The sequence below is a fragment of the Crassostrea angulata genome, chromosome 4 (assembly GCF_025612915.1).
Source record: "Crassostrea angulata isolate pt1a10 chromosome 4, ASM2561291v2, whole genome shotgun sequence".
Classification (NCBI taxonomy): domain Eukaryota; kingdom Metazoa; phylum Mollusca; class Bivalvia; order Ostreida; family Ostreidae; genus Magallana; species Magallana angulata.
Window position 1 is genome coordinate 19038320 of NC_069114.1, and position 20507 is coordinate 19058826.

At 32.5% G+C, this 20507-nt stretch overlaps 2 protein-coding genes across 2 annotated transcripts; one reads left to right on the plus strand and one right to left on the minus strand.

The window, feature by feature from the left end:
• Nucleotides 1-214: 214 nt before the first annotated feature.
• Nucleotides 215-7634, plus strand: LOC128182491 (fas apoptotic inhibitory molecule 1-like). The gene is made up of 4 exons (XM_052851128.1): nucleotides 215-673; nucleotides 3884-3975; nucleotides 4836-4885; nucleotides 7066-7634. Exons 1-4 carry the CDS (start codon nucleotides 600-602, stop codon nucleotides 7225-7227), a joined length of 378 nt encoding a protein of 125 aa, XP_052707088.1. The 5' UTR covers nucleotides 215-599; the 3' UTR covers nucleotides 7228-7634.
• A 2816-nt stretch (nucleotides 7635-10450) lies between these two features.
• On the minus strand, nucleotides 10451-19275 carry LOC128181952 (tetraspanin-7-like). The gene is made up of 7 exons (XM_052850534.1): nucleotides 19057-19275; nucleotides 18692-18880; nucleotides 18166-18240; nucleotides 17031-17117; nucleotides 16253-16414; nucleotides 12350-12433; nucleotides 10451-11629 (listed from the first exon to the last, which is right to left on the minus strand). The coding sequence occupies exons 1-7, from the start codon at nucleotides 19147-19149 to the stop codon at nucleotides 11558-11560; spliced, it is 762 nt and encodes a 253-aa protein (XP_052706494.1). The 5' UTR covers nucleotides 19150-19275; the 3' UTR covers nucleotides 10451-11557.
• Nucleotides 19276-20507: the final 1232 nt, after the last annotated feature.

The window sequence follows — 20507 nt, forward strand, 5'->3', positions numbered from 1 at the left end:
TAAGAATCACAGAAACCAATGGCAATATAACCATTTCTCTTTCTCGAAGGGAGAGATCAATAGAAAAAGTCAATGCTTTGCGGAACCTCTCGAACGGATTATGAACTTAACAAGAGTCTGAAATCTATCACCAATTTAATAAAAAGAGATCCATCCCGCCATCATCACTCGCCGATCGAACGTTTTGACAAGAGCCGAAGTTTTAGTCGCAATGCCGTATGCTGCGAACATACTGCGAGAGCTTGCATGGATATTGGTTTATACGCTATTGGCTTCTTGTAAACTTTGAAATCAATTTTTCTATTGGACTGGTTCGGGGAGGCACGGGATTGGATATATTGGCTCAGTGGCGTGTTTTTTTTTTTTTAATTTCTACCTGAAAATTCTACAGGTCTCAACACAGTGGGAGTATTGCTTTTCTTTTCATAATCCATGGTTAACGAGATATTATAGCGAGTATAAAAGCGAAGTTTAGTGCAAGATTTGGTATAGTTAATATTTCGCTCCAGATATCATAGAGATTCAATATCATACTTTTGAATTTTTTTCTCTCGAATTTGTCATCTTGAAACGGGGTTCATTTGGCCCAAGTTAGCAAAATGTCGGTAATTTTGATGGCATGTAAAAGGAATATAGCGAATCGGGATATGTCTAAAAAGAAAAAAGTCATCAGGTAAGATTGATTTCGGACAGTTTTGATATATTTTTATTTTTGTTTTTTTTTTTTTTTTTTAAATTGAATTATATGTAAAATGCATTTTGTTAAAAGCCATTTGAATTTTGATCCGATATTTCTATATCAATGACCATACTTCGATTAAGTTACAAAATGTAGAAGCTATTCCAAATAGCAGTCGGTCGCTACTCTTATTTAAGTGCGAGGAGGTTTGCAGGTTCGAATGTCGGCAGCGACATGAATAAAACATTTCTTTGAAACGATGTTATTATAGATGATTTTATTGGCGAATCATTATACATCGTGAGGCAAAAATTATCAGAACCGTTTGCTGAATCAAAATAAACTGGCGGTAAAGAATATGTCATAAATTAAATGTACACAAACAAAAGGACAGATATACAAACGAAGAAAGTATTGCAAGAAATTGATGAAAAATATTTGAACATTATCATTGGCAACAACTGGGGATTATTAATTCCAGAAATGGACCCTTGTCATTATTCCATTGCAATGGTTGAAACCCTTTTATATAATTGGCCAATATAAGTAATGAACAGTAATTCTAGAAAAATAATTGTGTTTAACACGTTTTAAGGAGTGTATGCATTATAAGTTTTTGGTTCATGAATGTCAATATATTTTCACTTCAATTTTTTTCGTAAATACTTTGAACACGAAAAAAAAAAATAATGATAATATACAGTTTTAAAACCTGTTCTTCGACATATTTTTAAATCAAAGCATTCAGGGACATGAGTTTGAAATGAGAGTTTGTATTTGACGTATATATTTTAACACGATACTAAAAGTGATGAGTAATTTCCCATTAATTAATAAAACACCCGACCTCAAAACCGCGAGCCTCTTTTTTTTGGTATATCTCCTTTACACCGGGGACAGGAATTGTTACAGTTCTGTTCGAGTGATATATTATGAGCAGTCGATCGAGATGCAACTCTTCCCTCACGATCAATAAGTGGCTGGATTCTCTGATCATTGGATCAATTGACACTTTTATTCATCACCATTAGACAACGCTGTGTGTGTGAATAAACGTGTTTACATAAAGCATACAAATATTTTCGTGACACATCGGTTTAATGCATTTTTCCAAATACTTTATTTTTTTCCCTTCTAATAGATAATGGCACAGAAAATGGAAAAACTTCATGCTCATTTTTACCTTTTTTGAATCTGAAAAACTGGATATGCAATTTTTATGACGTGTTTGAATATAATTAGTCATAGCTATAGCTTTAATGCATTTTTTCCAGGTACTTCTTATTTTCTCTAATTGATAATGATAAAGAAAATGGCAAAACACTCTATTCATCTTTATCCTTTTTTTGCATCTGGAAAACTGGATAATGCAATAGTTAGGACGTGTTGGAATATGGTTATTCATAGGTATAGGTATACATGTACACTGTATATTCATTGCATTTTCCAAGTACTTCACATTTTCCCAATACACATCGATAATGGCACAGAAATTTACAAAACAATATTCTCATTATTACATTTTTGACATCTGGAAAACCAGATATGAAATATTCAGGAAGCGTTTAAACTACTGAGTATGGTTATTCATAATTATAGCTTCATTACATTTTTCAACGTACTTCATATTTTCTTTCATAGATAATGGCACAGAGAATTGCGAAACGCCATACTCATTATATTAGTAAACCTGTTTTTCATCTGGAAAACTGGATATGCAATATTCATTTGTATAGCTTTAAATTTTATTGCATTTTTCCATGTACTTCTTTTTTTCTCAAACGGAGAAAGGCACAGAAAAATTGCAAAACATTATGCTTATTCATAGATAAAGCTTCACTGGATTTACACGGTTTAAAAGCACTGGTATTGTTTTAGATGTTTGTTCGTCGGATGAGCAGAGTGAATTTATTTTTAAAATGCGTTTGGTAGGCTTTCATTTTTCAAAAACTGGTCTTTAAAGCTTAGTGAAAGGATTTGCAGATGCGATATTAAAACTGGGCTCAATCACAATATCATCCTATCCAAATATTTGTTTTTAGATCGGGCGAAAAGTATAAAGAAATTTGTCGAAAAATTCCCAGCTAAGACGGTTTTTCCCTGAAATAGGAGGTGTAAAATCGATGTATATTTCAAAAGAACTACTCTGCAATGCGGCGTTATATATTTTCCTCAAAACACGGAGGCATTGATTCCTTTATGAAATATTTGTCAATTTCAGGTTATTTGAATAAACTAATTACCGTATTTGAAATTTAAGTGGGGTATTTGATGAAAGATTCTGACCATTAACAAACATGTTAACAATGAAGGGGAATCATGTTAAATATATGTTGACTTGGCTTCTAGCAAATCAATAGGACCGAGTTAAAAGTTTCATGGTACTTAAACAAAACGCGAAATGCCTGAAGATTCTAATTGATAGTAATAGCAATTAATATAACATATCAATTACGATGCTAATTAAAAGATGCTTTTAAGAAGGGATTTATTTTTTTTTTGTCGGTTAAAATTGACCCAAAAACAAGCAAAAACCAGAAAACCCACCAGAAAAAGAAAAGAGGAGAATTTTAAAATTTGTGGATGAAGTGTACTTGTGCAAAAAAAGTTTTAAAATACAGATCTCCGTCAATTTACTGCTAATGTTACAGCAAAAGCAAGTTATTTTGTAAACTAAAGATGGATAACATGAGTTCGAACGGACCGTCGCACTCGGAGCTAGCCGCATTTATCTATTCATTCATGTCGAGCACATGCATAATATATAACAATATTATCGGACTCGGTACCACCCGATCATTATACAAATGCACTGCATTTGGTGTTAGATAAAGTAGTTTACTGGTCTAATGCGTCCGTGTATGTGTGTTGACTGTATATTTCACACCTATTTTGTGTAATACAATATGATGCATTTCCGATAACTTCTTAACATGCACACCTATATAATCGAAAAAAGAACCAATACGTATCTAGTTTTTGTATAAACTAAAATAATGAATATTTCCTATAGTTTCTTACTATGTTCAACTACAGTGGTGACCAAAAAAGACGGGTTTTTTCTATAAAAATGTACTAATGCAATATGTATTCATCACATATATCCTAACTTTTTAATGTGCACAATTATAATGGTAAATTTAAAAACCATCAGTTTCGTATTATTATTTTTTTTTGGCATTCTCTTTCCCTCTCTTTTTCCAGAAAGGCGGGTCATGTTTCACAAGACGGCGTACCAAAGCTGACCACTGGCTGGGAAATAGAGATGGATTCCAAGGAATTCAAAATCTCCTTCTGTACGCCGTTTCTTCATCATACGTTCTGTCTTCTACATAAAATACGTCTTATCCGATTTATATGCAATTATTTTCATAGGAATTTTTAAAAAAGAAAAAACGATATCTCTTGTCATACACATGCGCAGATCAAAAAAATTCCGGGGGCGGAGTTGAGGGATATTTAAGTTTGCCCCCGGGGGGGGGGGGGGTCCGGTTCGATGCATATTTTCGGTAATTTTACGATTAAAATTTGAATAATTTGAATTTCCCTGGGGGGTAGAACCCCGCCCCCTTACCCTCTAGATCCGCGCATGATAGAGAAGATATCTCCTTTTTTACCGGAGATACCTTTTCTCTTATAAAAAAAAAAAATTCAACTTAGATATCTTCTTGGAGATACATGTCGATCTTTTCTGCCATGTGTAAGCTACATTGTATTTGTAATCCATTTAATGTAAATAATCTGTATACGCGTAATTTTATTACTCTTTGAATTCAAGACGTAAAATATTGGGAATTGGAAGTCTTTATTGTGGTAGATCCATCAAAATATTATCAAGATCACTCATAGTTTTGTCTTTTTAATGCCCTAGGTGTCTACTTAATAAAACTTCAAAAAGGTTTAAAACATTTAAGAAGTGTTTGGTTTTTCCCTTCTATTGGAGTGAATCGGGTTAGGCAAACTTGTTTACATCAAGTAAGCTCATGCAAGACTGACCACTCTGTCTGGAGGAGGGGGGGGGGGGGGGTCTTACAAAGGAAGGAACCAGATTATCCTCTTATCTAGATTCCATTCTTTGTTCTTATAATAGTTGGTTATATACCGGTATGTATATATACATGATTTTGAAAATATTCCCTTTGTTTTCATTGTATAGCTCGGGATAACTTGCACGTTTGGATCAATGGAGAACCCGTGGAAACTACGGTAATGTAGCGCTTTAGTTGCGATAGCTTCGCCTATATAAGTAGAAACACATAACTACCCTCGCCCCCTTCTTTATGATGTGCAAGCGCTGTCCAACTCGATCGCTGAGTTTTCTTGTTCTCGTGAATAATTCATGCTCTATTTCTATTGGCTCCTTCACAATTTCGTAAATGAAATTTCACCACTCGTGTTAGTGCCTGCGCACGCATCTATCAAAAACGGCATGAGAGTTTATCTCTTTCATTGAGAGTAATACATATTCATAAAAACAAAACCAATGAGTATCCCACGGTCAGTAAGCTAATGCGAGTCTACGAATGGGTTTCCGACGAAACAGATCTACAAAACGACAAGATTGATTTGGCACCAAATTGGACAATAATTTTGACTGCAATATAAAACTGCATTTCAGAAAAAAACCCTCTAATGATATGAAACTGTTGATAAATAGACAAGTTGAACAAAACCAATCAAAGCGTATAATATAACTGACAATTTTCTGCTCTTTCCACTCGAATGGTCAAAATTTATCATTTTCTCTGTCGCCTGTAAGCAATGACATGGAATCAATTTCTGTAACAGTTATTAATTTTGTATTGATGATGTTAATGTTTGAAACTTGTTGTAGTCGACGCATGCAGCCATCGGTTTTATTTTTTATATTATTATTTTTTGTTAATATTGTCTTTAAAGTTAGTATTTTTGACAAATCTTACTAAAAAGTTTGCAATATTGATGACGTCCTATTATTAAAGGAAGAATTAAACAGGAAAATCTTATTCTCCATTCCTATTTTTGACGAATTCAACACTAAATTCATTGAATTTTAGAGGAATCGAACGATGTTTAAATTTTAGGGCTAAAAATGAAGAACCATCGTATGTATCCCTTTTATCGTCGTTTCCCTCGAAAATGTTTGATATATTTAGGTGATTGACATTTACATATAGTTTACAAAACAGGAAGATTGACCTTCTGTGGTACATTAGTACATTATTTAATAGATGCGTCAACTCTCCAAAACTTTTTTGGAAAAAAATCCAAAATCATAAGTAGTTGAGAGCCAAAAAATCGTTTCTGCGAAGTAATGTTATCTAATTGCATTATGAACGCATCGTCAGGGTGAATTGCATGGGGATCAAACACAATTTGCATGGAAAAAATTCAAATGTATTCTCTTTCATTTCAAAGAAAGAAAACACAGCCCAATCCATTATTAAAGGTGATTTATAGCAAAGAATTGATTAATTTTAACAGACTAAATCCTATTATTGAAATCACAATTACACGCAGCATTTACCATGACCGAGACTTAGTACTGCATGGAAATGACGAATCTACAAGAAATTAGATTACTGAACAGTATTTATAGCATCTTGATTCTTGAGGGGGTTAAGTGTAAAGTGTAAAGAAAAGTATATGCAATGTGTGATGTATTATCTAACTTCTCCTTGGTTATTCGTCGGTATGATTAAAAGCTTGTGAAAGTTTGTATTGATTATTTCGTTTCATAAAACGCAAACTTGTATATACCTGGTCGTTGATTTTATACTCTCAGATAATTGATTCCAAACTCATGTAAAAAGAACTTCGAAAAATTTGTTTGCAATGTTACTCCCAATGTATACTTATACTCATCCGGTCGCAAATACATTCAACAGTAAAATAAAATGCTTGAGTTCTTTCTGATCTTAAAAGGTTAAAAATACAATTGATTTTATTTAAGGATTAAAAACGGTACACCGCTATGGTTATAAGCAAAGCGCGATGCAGCATTCATATGCTTTTATTGCCATTGTTATATCTTGCATCTGTATCCGGATTAGCGCCACCTATATACATAATCTATTTAAATTCTTTTCTAGAACATTTGAGATCTCGATCATTCCATAATAATTACAAGAATTTCTCCTGCCTATGTAATATTCTGATCGTTAATAAAATATTTCTAGATACTTTTGAAAAGTATACTATCATTAAAAAAAAAGTAAACAAACTGTAAATGGAGTATACATGATCATGTGGTTTGCCTAATGCCAGAGGTCCCTTATGAAACCTATTGTTTATGAAAACATGTCAGCACTTTGATGAATATAGTATAATCATAAAAAAAGAGAATTGCAGTGAATTTATGAACAGAAATATACCTTATGTAATTTTTGAAAAATCTTGTTTTGTAGGCTTACATATCGGATGAGGGCTATGACGTAGATATGTTTTTCGAAATCGAGGGTCATAAAGGACAAATTTTCAGTGACGTAGACAACGACAGAGATGAGATGGTGAACTATCTCCTCATCAACGATGAATGTGTAGCTAAATGCATTCAACAAGCTCATTAGTCTCCTGTCGTACAAAAAAACAATACCGACAGACCTACGCCATTTTATAGATTTGTAGACTTGTCAGTCCAAAGCGTATATACCCGGTAGTGTCCCTTGTTGCAGTGTGTATAGTATAATGCGTAAGGGAGCTTACCATTGTAATGGAATGTTTAGATTGCAAGTAAACCTTTTGATGTAGGGAATTTTTAATTTTAATTGTTATGAAACTATTTTAAAAATATATCCTAATCTTACATGTACATGTATTTCAATTGTAAAACTTTATGTGGTAGCTAATGTGATCCAATTAAGGTCCCATATCATTACATTAGTTGCTGATAAGGAGTTGAGTATACAATATTTTTTGTGGATTTTTTAAAATTTTTGACGATGCTGATTTTCCACCTCAAGATACACACTCTATTCCACAACCATGCAGTTCGTATAAATTATGTCAAAAATATTCATAAATCACATTTTAAGTCTTGATCTTTGATTAAAACAAATACTTCCAAATCACTCTCTCATTTTCTGCGATCGTCCATATTCAAATCGTTTTTAACATAACTGTTACATTTAATTTTTTTTCTCATATCTGCATATTGATTACTGAGAAATAAAACTCCAATCTATAGCACTCAGTATAGAGAAATAATATTTGATAACTTGCCAAGATTGTAACATGCATATGATATTAGCCTTATGTATTTAAAATCGATCCTCAGTGCAATATGCAAGCTCCAATACACAGCGGCTATGAATAATGCTGTTAAGAGCATCTCATTATCTCTCACTCTGCAGACATTGAAGGCCCATATAATATATATCAGCTGACAATATTCTTTATGTATTCAACGTTTTATGAGTTTAATATAGTAGAAATTTGTATTTGTGTTTTCAGTAATGAGTAAAAAAACCCACAAGTCTCATCGTTCATTTGTTGTTATTTAAAAATGGGTATTGTTATGTCGCATGTGTTTACATGAATTTACAATTATAGTTATTAATTTTATGGTAATACAAATCTGTCAATAAATATTTCATAATTTGGAATGACGCTGCAATTTTAAATGCACGCATGATAAATATTTGGCACCTTACAAAAAAAAAAACCCTTTACTAGAGTAGTTTACCAAAAAAAAATTCCGATATTATGTATTGATTTCTAGAACTGAAATTACCGAATTGATCATTATCTTTTTAATAAATTTACAAAATGTGGGATCTCAAATTGCTGCTCAGTTGCTACAAAAGCTTTTAGATATATACGATTTATGGGATCTCAAATTGCTGAAAAAGCTTGCAGATATATATATACGAGGTTGGTTTAAAAAAAAAAAGATGATACATGGCTGTTTTACCCACATTTATCAATATTTGATCCTTTAAATTCTACCCTTCAAATTACTTTCCCTTGGCTTGGATGCACTTATCAGACGATCAACTCCCTTCTGGAAACATTTGTCACGTGTCTGAATAGAGACACCCACCTTATACTGATAAATTGCAGACCTAATGGCATTTCGTGATTTGCATCTTTTCAAGATACTATAGATTCCTAATCAAACGCGCGGAATGAATATCCACGTAAAATCGGTGAATCGCGAGAAGCACATCTCGTGGATTTCTAATTAATTCTCGGCTTTTCTTTTTCGGACACATGAAACTTTTATAACAATTTGGCGTTTTCGATTTTTTTTTATCCTCGCGATCTGATGCAAAGCCATTGAATCGCGGAATTAAGTACTCGCATAAAATAGGGAATCTTTAGTATAGGTGGAATTTAAGTTGGGGAGCAGAAAGAAGTTGCAAGGGGCTAAATCTGGAGAAAACGGGGTGGGGTGGTAGGACAGTAACGGTAGATATATACGTATGGTTAAAGACCTCGTAAATTGTCAGAACTTGTGTCTGAACCATTTGTATACTTATCATACATGTATATACAATGAAATATGTTCAAATCGCAGTAACCTTTTCCGTCTCCAAATACTTAGTCACAATGCGTGCTTAGTGTGCAAACGCATTGTCGTACAAAAGTCGGATATACTACATTTCCGTTTTGGGGCGACGACCTTCGTAATATTTCTTCAGTTTTTAAGGGTACTCCACACTGGGAAAAGTTCTGCATACAAGCCAATTCTTCTTCAATAATTTAAGATATCAGTATTTTGCATGTGTTCGACTTGAAAATTACCCCCAAAAAAGTTCTTTATAAATTGTTTCACAATGATTTAAACTCGCCATGTTGTGACGTACTACCATAAAAAAAAATAGAAGTCCCGGGGTGTCGAGGATCCTTAAAAACATTTTTATAGAAGTTAGCTGCGACTGTTCTGTCCTTTTGCACAGTAATTAACATGACAAGGTCTTTATTTTCAACGAAAATAACATATAAAAATCTTCTTCACATTTTGTAATCTTTTAGCAATACAACAAAACACTCTTTTATGGAATGTTTTGCTTTCTGTGATGCCCAGATTCTCTTAGACCTCTTACGATATGGCTCAAAATAGTTTATAAACATCTCATCACTAGTAACTAAATTATCAAAAGTCTTCTCGGTATATTCTGGATACAATTTCAATAATTTCTTTGCATTTTCAACATTGCAGTGTCCATCTAGCGTTTATATTTCTAAGATTTAGATTTAAAAAAGAAATACTACGAACAAGCGCTAACGACGAGTTTGTCTTCAAGCCCATTGCATCACTGTATACTGTAAACCAACTTTTATTCGCGAAGATTTTATTTCGCGGTTTAGTTCCGATAAACTGGTTCGTGATGACTAATGTTCGTGCCCAAGCCTTCTCCAGACCCGCATTTTGTTATAATAACCATACGACAAGAACTGGTTCACGGCGAGAGAAATATTCGCGACGACGATGTCCTTACGAACCCCGCGAAAATTTCTCGCACGGGAATGAAAGTTTGTTTACAGTATCTTGCGTCTCTCTGTAAGATTTGGTTGAGTTTTACATTCGCAAGAAATCTCCTTATCAATAACTTAATTAGCAGTGTATTCATTGATAGCTTGAATAAAACTAATCTAAATAGTAGTAAATCAACTTGAAGGTATGAAGTGTTCTTTATAGGCTTTCATAAATGCGAAGGAAATCAAAATACTTCATCAAACCATCAAGAAATGGTTGGATTAATGATATTTTTAATTTTTTTTTTTTGTAGCCCGAAATCGAAGATCTTTATTGGTAGATGCACGCTAGATAATCAATAGAACATTATGTAGCAGTTACTTAATATATAAAGCAGTTCTTTTATTCTGAGAACAACAAGAGAAATGTATGTAACAACAGTCTATTGCACAGAGAACAAAGCAAGTAACATATGGTATATGAAGTATTTCAGTAGATAACTTTTCAATCTTCATGAAATATGCCTATATATAAAATTAAAATTGAGCATGTTCATTTTTAAAATACTAAATTTCCATAACCACAAAACAAAACAGAATTGTTTTTTAAAAATAGAAACAAGCAATTGCTGCAATTCACATTATAACAATATATGGCAGAAAAAAAAAACCAATGAACATTTTTTAATATCCAAAATAGGAAAAACAAGACAAAATATTGATTTAACAGTAAAAAAAATATAATTATTGTTAGTAGCGGTGGGGATTACACTATACTGTAGATAAACTTTTTAGTACATAAATAAACCTTGCACCATAATACTAAATTGTTGTACTTAAAACAAATGTAGACATACATACATGTATTTATATATACAAAAAAAAATCATAAACCTTTTTTACAAATATCTAACATTATGCTTTTTACTACAGCTGTAAAGTTTGCTAAAACTTTAATGTAAATATTTAACTTTCTCTAGATTCTATTCCGAGATCTTGTAAATAAAATTAACTGAAAAATTATATCAACAACTTTTAAAATACAACAACATCAATCAAATTGCAAAAATATTGATTAAGTATCCATGATTACAATGGAAGTTGTGAGCTATTCTTCAATACACTGTAACAGCTGGAAATCTTGTGAATTAAAATTGACAATTGATGTCAAATGCCCGATAGTGTATCACAATTAATGACATCATATTTGAAATCATATTTATATATCTTTGGAATGTCTTGTATAATTAGAAAAAATTCTTAAAATTATGTTTCTTTAATATCAATTAAAGAAAATCAAAAATGTAAATGCCCCATATATAGATAATACAATGTAAAATTCAACCTTAATTTCTAAATATATGAATTAGTTGAGAATTAGTTGATATCCAAACTGTTCTATAATCAAAGAATAAAACCGGTATATGACTTATCAGTTTTTAGTCATCCATATTTTTCATAGCGTCCACATCATGTCCATTAAGCCACCTGCTCGTAGTTGGATTTCTTGACCCGTTTTGCCAAGCAGCAAGCCAGCAGTGCTCCAAGAAGCTGCAATGAAAATGGCAGAATTGACATACACATGAATATGGTTATTCAAATTTAGTAAACACTTACTGTAGAAGCAGAAATATCTGATGAGGACTTAATTTTGTTATTTTCGTTGGCAGTATAAATCAACGAAATTAAATCCACCGCAAATTTTTAACCAAAGTACAAAGTTGATGCATGATCCATTTTAGGGATTACAATATGACGAAGTTAAACGCCAACGAAATTTAATTTTGTTTAAAAACAAAAAAATTTTGACCCAACAAAAATATGTGCTCAGTATTTCATTTCAATAGTATCATATCAAAAAATTATGTGAATTGCCTTTAAATACCTTGTCTTTATAACATTAGTGGCAGCATGGAGTTGAAAGAATCTATGTTTTTAATTTTGGCCAAGAGATCAAGATAAATCCTTTAGTTTAGACTACAGGTATAATAAAAGGTCCGAAGTACTCTTATTTTATGACATACATGTACATGAATCTCATGAATTGGAAGGTTTCAGCTTCATATTCATGTACATGTAAGCATGGGTATTATTTTGATAGAAATTGCTCTTGCATTTGATAAAACTAAAAATCAACCCTTGAGTTATCTCTCCTTACAAAGGAAGAACTGTTAAAAATTGGTAATAATTTTCCTGTCAATTACTTTTAGTTCATTCAAATACAAGTACCGCTATATGTTTAATAATGTATATTTAACTCAAAGAGCATACCTGGAAGAAAGATATACCAAAGGCTACACCTGCAATGAGGGCCATGTTGGACTTCATGAAACCTACGACCTTGTCGTAGCAACCCTGAAAAAACAGACAAATTTAAACTGCAGAAATGGACTGTGACATAAGGAGAAACATATGGCCAACAATAACATCATTTAGCATTTACATTTAAACATCATTTTGGAAATTAAGATTTTTTCGCATAACTTTGAAGAACGGTGCAAATTTTTAACACAGTGATCGAATTGTATCTATCAATTTACACCATGTTATGAAGAGGACTGCACAAATATAATTACCATTTCAGCTATGATGATAGCTGAGAATAATTAAAATGCTTACCAGTATATAGTACATGTATTACATAGTTGGTTTTTTTTTTGGTTTTTTTTTGGGGGGGGGGGTTTCTAGGCAATTCAGCTAAAGTGCAATGAACTTCAGCTTTCTTTATTTGTAATCAAATGTAGATTAAAAAAAATTGCAACTGCTGTTTATTTTGCTCATGTCATATTTACCACAACTTTAACTTAAAAATGTGTGTCATATAATTATAAGTATAACTAGAGCAAAGCTCGTTGCAAAGCAACGAGTGGGTCTTCCTTTAATGTCGGAAGTAAAGCTGTAAGTTCCTGTAAGATGCAGAGCTCTTAAACCAATTACAAGAGTAACTAAAATTAAAAAAAAAAAAAAAATCGAATATTCCTGGTATGACTTAACAAAATACGAATGATTTTAAGTACGACTTAACAACAACCTTTCCGATTTTAAGAACGACTTAACAAAAAAAATCCGAATGTGTTCAAGTACGACTTAGCAATTATTTTTGGTACGAGTTAATTTTACTTTGACATTACGCTATTTTTTAAACCAAGGACGCGGAATCAAATTTTCCGGAAAAATCAATTTTTAAACCCCGATATCTCTGTAATGCATCGTCTGATTTTCAAACGGATCTCAGTTTCGTATTCAGCATGACCAACTTTACAAACCTCGTAAACATTTGAAATTCAAATGAAAAATTCGAAAATTCAAATTTTTTAAAACACTTCCGGTTTGGACCGGAAGTAACAGAAACTAAATTCCAGCCTTATGTCCAAATAAAAACGATGAATGCTTCAACACAGAAAATTTCAAGTCTCTATCTTCAAGCGTTTTTGAAAAACGCCCTGGACAAAATCACTTTTTTAAAATTTAAAAATTGACGTAACGTAAAAACGGAAGTGACGTTGTAATTCAAAATTTAACATCTTGTAGGGACAGTGACGTTCCATTATCCCTGAAAGTTTCATGTAAATCCGTTGAAAACTTTTTGAGATATTAAGCTTTAAAAAAGTCAGAAAAATAAAGAAAAAGAATAATAATAATAACTAGAGCAAAGCTCGTTGCAAAGCAACGAGTGGGTCTTCCGTTAATGTCGGAAGCAAAGCTGGAAGTTCCTGTCAGAAGCAGAGCTCTTAAAGCAATAACAAGAGAAACTAAAATAAAAAGATGAAAAATATCGAATCATTCCTGGTACGAATTACCAAAATCCGAATGATTTTAAGTACGACTTAACAAAAACCTTTCCGATTTCAAGAACGACTTAACAAAAAAAATCCGAATGTATTCAAGTACGACTTAGCAATTATTTTTGGTACGAGTTAATTTAACTTTGTAAATTTTGCTATTTTTTAAACCAAGGACGCGGAATCAAAATTTCCGGAAAAATCAATGTTTAAACCCCGATATCTCTGTAATGCATCGTCCAATTTTCAAACGGATTTCAGTTTCGTATTCAGCATGACCAGCTCTACAAACCTCGTAAGGATTTGAAATTAAAACGATAATTCGAAAATTCAAAAATTTTAAAACGCTTCCGGTTTGGTCCGGAAGTGACGGAAACTAAATTCCAACCTTATGTCCAAATAAAAACGATCAATGCTTCAACACAGAAAATTCCCAGTCTTTATCTTAAAGCGTTTTTGAAAAACGCCCTGGACAAAATCACTTTTTGAAAATTTAAAATTTGACGTAACGTAAAAACGGATGTGACGTTGTAAATAAAAATTTAACATCTTTGAGGCACAATAATGCTACATCATCCCTGAAAGTTTCATGTAAATCCGTTGAAAACTGTTGGAGATATTAAGCTTTAAAAAAGTCAGAAAAATAAAGAAAAAGAAAAAAAATAATAACTAGAGCAAAGCTCGTTGCAAAGCAACGAGTGGGTCTTCCGTTGATGTCGGAAGTAAAGCTTGAAGTTCCTGTAAGAAGCAGAGCTCTAAAACCAATAACAAGAGTAAATTAAATAAAAAGATGAAAAAAATCGAATTATTCCTGGTACGACTTAACAAAACCCGAATGATTTTAAGTACGACCTAACGAAAACCTTTTCGATTTCAAGAACGACTTAACAAAAAAAATCCGAATGTGTTCAAGTACGACTTAACAATTATTTTTGGAACGAGTTAACTTTACTTTCATTATTACGCTATTTTTTAAACCAAGGACGCGGAATCAAAATTTCCGGAAAAATCAATTTTTAAACCCCGATATCTCTTTAATGCATCGTCCGATTTTAAAACAGATTTCAGTGTTAGATTCAGCTTGATAAGCTTTATAAAACACATATTCATTTTTGATTTGATCAGAAAATTCATTTTTTCGAAAAATTTGTTTCACTTCCAGTTTCGACCGGAAGTGACGGATTTTTATTTCCAGCCTTATTGCACATGTAAATTGCCAAATTCATAATCAGAGAAAATTTCAAGACTCTATCTTAAAGCGTTTTTGAGAAATGTCGCGGACAAAATGACTTTTTTTAAAGTTTAAAAATGACGTAACGTCAAAACGGAAGTGATGTTGTTATGGAAACTTTATCATCTTTGAGGCATTATAATTGCACATAATCCATGAAAGTTTCCTTTAAATAAGTTGAAAACTTTTTGAGTTATGAAGCCGAAAAGGAGTCAGAAAAAAAAGAAAAAGAAAAAAAATAATAATAAAAAGAAACCGAAGAATAACAAGAGGGTCTTCCGTTGAAAACGGAAGACCCTAATAAAAAGAAACAATAGAATAACAAGAGGGTCTTCCGTTCAAAAACGGAAGACCCTAATAATAAAAAGAAACAATAGAATAACAAGAGGGTCTTCCGTTGGAAACGGAAGACCCTAACAAAATTTATTTAGCTGGTGACATGAAAAATTGTTCCTCATTAAAACATTCCACAAAACGTTTGGAAAAAGGTACTGGTATACACACAAACACCAATATATTGATTTAAAAAATTGAATAGGAAACATTTGATGTTATTATACATGTACTTCCGTGTTAGGTACTGAAATCTGATTGGTTTAGACGCAGTTCATAATTCGTTCTATTACCCTCATCATTAGCAACACGCTTGGCAATGAGTAACACAATGAATTATTACATGCACGTGAATCATGCACGGTTTGCAGGAGAACTCATATCATTCCTCTATAAAAGCAGTAGAGTTTCCTTTAAAATTAAGACATTCAGTATAATACAATAAATAGAGCCTGTTTGAGAGGGTAACAGTTGAAATTGACACCCCTTGAAAACCACTGTCAATCTCCACTTCATGTCAGTTGACAATGGTTTTCTCTGGGTGTCAATTTCAACTGTTACCCTCCCAAACAGACACTATTTATATAATATTGTAATAGGAATATAAACAAATGGACTGTTATAAACAAACTTTTATCGTATATCAAGAATTTAAAATTAAAAGAAGTACTGGATGAAATTGTCAAAGGAGACTGAAAAAATTTATAAAGTCAAAGATAAGCAAAATTATATAATTGAGATTTCACATTTCTAGAAAGTAATAAGAGCAATTAAAAAAAAAATTTAAAAGACTCTTTTAAAATATATCGCTTGATAAAGATGTATTACCTGTTGGTAGATGTAAGTGGAATTTGCGTTGACATTCATGTTATTGCACGAAGTATCAGGAATTCGGCAGCACGAGTGTGGCACGCCACTGGTGGTATTAACAGTGCGCTCCCATGGTGTGCTGAACCAGTCCTCATAGGAATTCTTCCCACAACACTGTAACTGTAAGTTAAGGAAAGCATTAACAGAGAGTCCCAGTAGATAGGGGGGATTTTTTATATAATGATATGACAGTAATGTAAACATCACCCGTAAGAAGGCAATATAACAGGCTGATATGTAATTAAAGAGGAATGTTTTACCTGTTGGGGAAAAATAATAACTTTTTTTTTAAATTCAAACATTTCTCTGTAACTTTTTAAATACATTTAACCAACAAATATTGAGTAAATCAATGGGTCAAATGGTTCACACATGAGCTAGTGTATGTGTTTATCATATGTGATGGAAATTCATTTTTCATTAGGAAATCCAAGATATGCATTTTTCATATTCAAATCAAAATAATCAATAAAAATCAATATAAAATAAACAGTCATCAACAGCGATTTCAAATGGTGGTTAGAAGTTCCTTATTCATTAAGAATGAAGGCTGACGTCAGTATAAAAGTAATCATCAGAAACCCACGGCCAGTCTCACTTATCATACCTGACCTAACCAGGTAAGAGAAGTGAAACTGACCATGGGTTTCCAACAATGCCAGCAAGTGAATCAAAACAAATTCCTTATCAGTTGCACCTGGCTGTCAGAATCACAACCAGAACCTCATGTGTATACCTGGCTCTGCAGTTCATCCATTGCTTCACTTCCATTTCCATACTGCTTTAATGCATTATCTAATCCTTCACTGAAACCTTGTTCCAGCTGAAATGATAATTGCAGTTACTGTATTAATTAATAAAATATGGATTTATGTATACCGTTTAATGCTTTTTTGCCAAACAGTAAGCAAACTATTGTACAATAGGACTGTGTATTATCAACATGTCTAGTAGAGTAAATCAAAGTACTGAGAAGTACTGAAAGCCGGGCTCTTTTGGTGTGTCTTTATGCATATTGTGTAGTAAAGACTGAAAATATCTCTCTCTCTCTCTCTCTCTCTCTCTCTCTCTCTCTCTCTCATGCTTTTAATGTCGGCAAGGCATCAGAGAGCGACCAAATTTTGTAAGCGGCTATTATAAACAAAAAATATGTCTGTCTAGTAGAAGTTAAAAAGGTCAACAGTTGCTGCCTTGAGTTTTGCAACAAGCATTATATATTCAATCCCTATTTCTTCATTGCGCAGCAAAGTAGTTCATGGAAATTCATGCGCATTGTATGTGTCCAAAATGCATAGTAATGTTTTAAAAACACGTTATTAATAAGAAAACTAAAAAAAATAGACAATTCGTTCGAAATTTAAAAAAAAGAAACAAAATGCCAACACTTTTGACAAAACGTGGCTCTTTGTCTAACTATTTGGTATAGCGGAAGCTTTACCTTGACGCTGTTTGGTTTTTTGTTTACTTGTGCTATTTATAGTAACATTGGCGATTTGCCTGCCTATAGCCAGCCCTCTTCAGCAGAGCCCGGCTAAAAACATGGTGATACAATGTAAAACATTGTAAACTAAATGAAATAGTTGGCAGATTTTTCAATGTATATGAAAAGACCTTTTGCAGTATAGAAAATTATTTACCAGTTAAAAAAATAAATATTTTCAAAATATATATACAATGTATATACTCTGTACGTTGAGCTGTACGGTATAATTAATACTTTACTTACAAAAACATCAAATTGTGTGGGAGTAAAATTGCAACTGAATACCTTTGGAAAATCAAGGGTCAAATATTCATTGCAGCAAGATGGATATCTTATCTACATGTCTACAGCCATTTTCAATTAATTGGCTCACAAAAGTCATTTATACCTTTCCTTTGTAGAAGAAACCTGCTGCACCAGCACCCAGTTCCACAGCAAATACAACGATCAGGAAGAAACCATACTGTGAATTAGAGACAATTGTTGATTAATACTTTAATTAGCAGGATGTGCATTTTTCATACCAAAAATAAAAGACCAAAATTAAGCACTACAAGAGATTGATTTATCATTTATATATGTCACATGACTGCATGAATGGCATCTTTAGCATGTTTAATTCTTTGCCAATGGGATGGAGGGGGGAGGGGGTGTGACTTTACGCATTACATCCACATGATTATCCTGACTCCACTCACTCAAAGTAAGTTAATGAAATTTATTCTTGTAGCAATAGACAGTATATCTATTCTAATACCATGTACATTTTGTTTACAACAACAAAAATCTTTCAAATATGTATTAAATTTGTTAATAAATGTATTGAAGTTACTGAAGAAAAAAATTTCAGTCATGTATAACTTTATCTCAATTGTTTTGATCTTTCATCGATTGATTGAAAAAGGGTTGATTACCAGATATAATAACACAACATTTCCTTTGAATGTGCAGCAACACCCAAATGAGCCTACAATCACAATTACAGCACCAACTGCTATTAAAATCCACGGAGAATCTTTGTAGTAAATGGAAGACAGTTCCATATATTTGTAGAGATCCACTTTTGTCCAGATTCCCAAGGCCAAGATAGCTATTCCAGTCACCTAGATATAAATACATGTATTATAAAAGAACATACAAGTTGATACTTACTGCCAAGGTCATTAAATATAATATAAAAACATATGCTTCAATTAATTGCGTGTTAACAGTTTTATTCCTCTGAAAACAGAGCTCATGTATGGCCTCTTTATCCAACAATCTGTGAATGTGAACTTACCCAAAATATAAAGTTGAAAATCATTAGAAGTGTTTTCATGCATCCAACGGCCGCTGTGGTGGCCATGGTAGATTTTGCTCTTCCTCGATCCATGCTTCTGTCAATGAATTAGAACTTTTTACGATTTATGTGCAATGCATGCGCAGTATGTCTCCCTTATCAAGTTCTGTTTATATTATGCTAATGTCGACAGATGACATCTCATGACCGGATATTGACTTCAATTGTTTAAAATTCAAACATACTACGGTGAGATTCCGGAATATTATCAGGGACGTATAGGTGTATTATTATATAGTATATGATGTAAAGCACGCACAACTCAAGTTCTTCAAGTAAAAGAATAAATATTCGTTTCCATTCCTAGTTATGTGTAAACGTTTTAATGATATAATAATAATCCTTGTACTATGATAATAACATAATTAATTTGTGATAGTACACGTATATGTACAAAGATTTTTTTTTTCACTAATTTAAGAGCATTCATCCATGAAGGCTATGCCTGTCTACATCTAAAAAGAAAAGTTGATTTTTCTAAATCATACAAACAATATTCTGAATTGTACGTACAGATTTAAAAATAATTCAAACGATTAATTTATAAATTTTATAAACAAATTGCTAATACGTACAACCAATTTTAAAACATTCAAACGATTTTTTAAAACGTTCAAACGATTTTTTAAAATCCTTTAAACGATTTTTAAAAAGTTCGAACGAGTTTCTAAATCGTTGAAACGATTTTTTTAAATTGTTAGAACGGATTTCTAAATCGTTGAAACGATTTTCTAAATCGTTGAAGAGATCATAAAAAAAAAATCATACAAAGTAAATTTAAAATCGTTCAGATGATTTAAAAATCGTACAACCGATTTTATTTTTTCTGCTGCCGTAATATATGAAGATGATTACATTGCAGATTTAAAAAAAAACCGGGGCGTCGGAACGCATTTCATATCTTGGCGACGGCCGGATTTGGTCGAAAAGGAGGGGTGCGAATTGACCCCGGATGTGGTTTCCTGATTGGACTTGAAATTTATACTACATGTAGTATAATTAATGGTATAAGTTATTATATTGTCGTTTCTATGATGTCCCTATTATAAATAGATAATAAATTATATTATTACAACATGAGTCATGTTGTAAATTCTGTATTTACACCCACCCCCTTAAATTCAAAATTTACAACATGACACATACACATGTATATATGTTGTATATGTCTCTGCAGGCTCCTGCCCTGGCGTTAAAAATGTTTTCCTTTTTAGACGGAGGCTGTAACAGCCTCCCCATATTGTGATTGTATGTCTTGCCCGTGACGTCAAATAATGAGGATTCCTTATAGCGACCTGATTGGATATTTCGGTTTCGGGAAACCATGCGAGTTATTCTAATAGATCTTTTATATCTAGGGGGACACCGATGATGGGATATTGGTCCCATGT

Bases quoted from the DNA above. Each gene is read 5' to 3' on its own strand.
- LOC128182491 (XM_052851128.1), top strand. From the start codon at position 600: ATGTCGGTAATTTTGATGGCATGTAAAAGGAATATAGCGAATCGGGAT. The intron at 674-3,883 runs GTAAGATTGATT...CTCTTTTTCCAG, and splicing joins AAAAAGAAAAAAGTCATCAG to AAAGGCGGGTCATGTTTCAC. The intron at 3,976-4,835 runs GTACGCCGTTTC...TTCATTGTATAG, and splicing joins GGAATTCAAAATCTCCTTCT to CTCGGGATAACTTGCACGTT.
- LOC128181952 (XM_052850534.1), bottom strand. From the start codon at position 19,149: ATGGATCGAGGAAGAGCAAAATCTACCATGGCCACCACAGCGGCCGTT. The intron at 18,881-19,056 runs GTAAGTTCACAT...ATTTATATCTAG, and splicing joins TTTTCAACTTTATATTTTGG to GTGACTGGAATAGCTATCTT. The intron at 16,415-17,030 runs GTATACACATGA...CTTAACTTACAG, and splicing joins TGGATGAACTGCAGAGCCAG to TTACAGTGTTGTGGGAAGAA.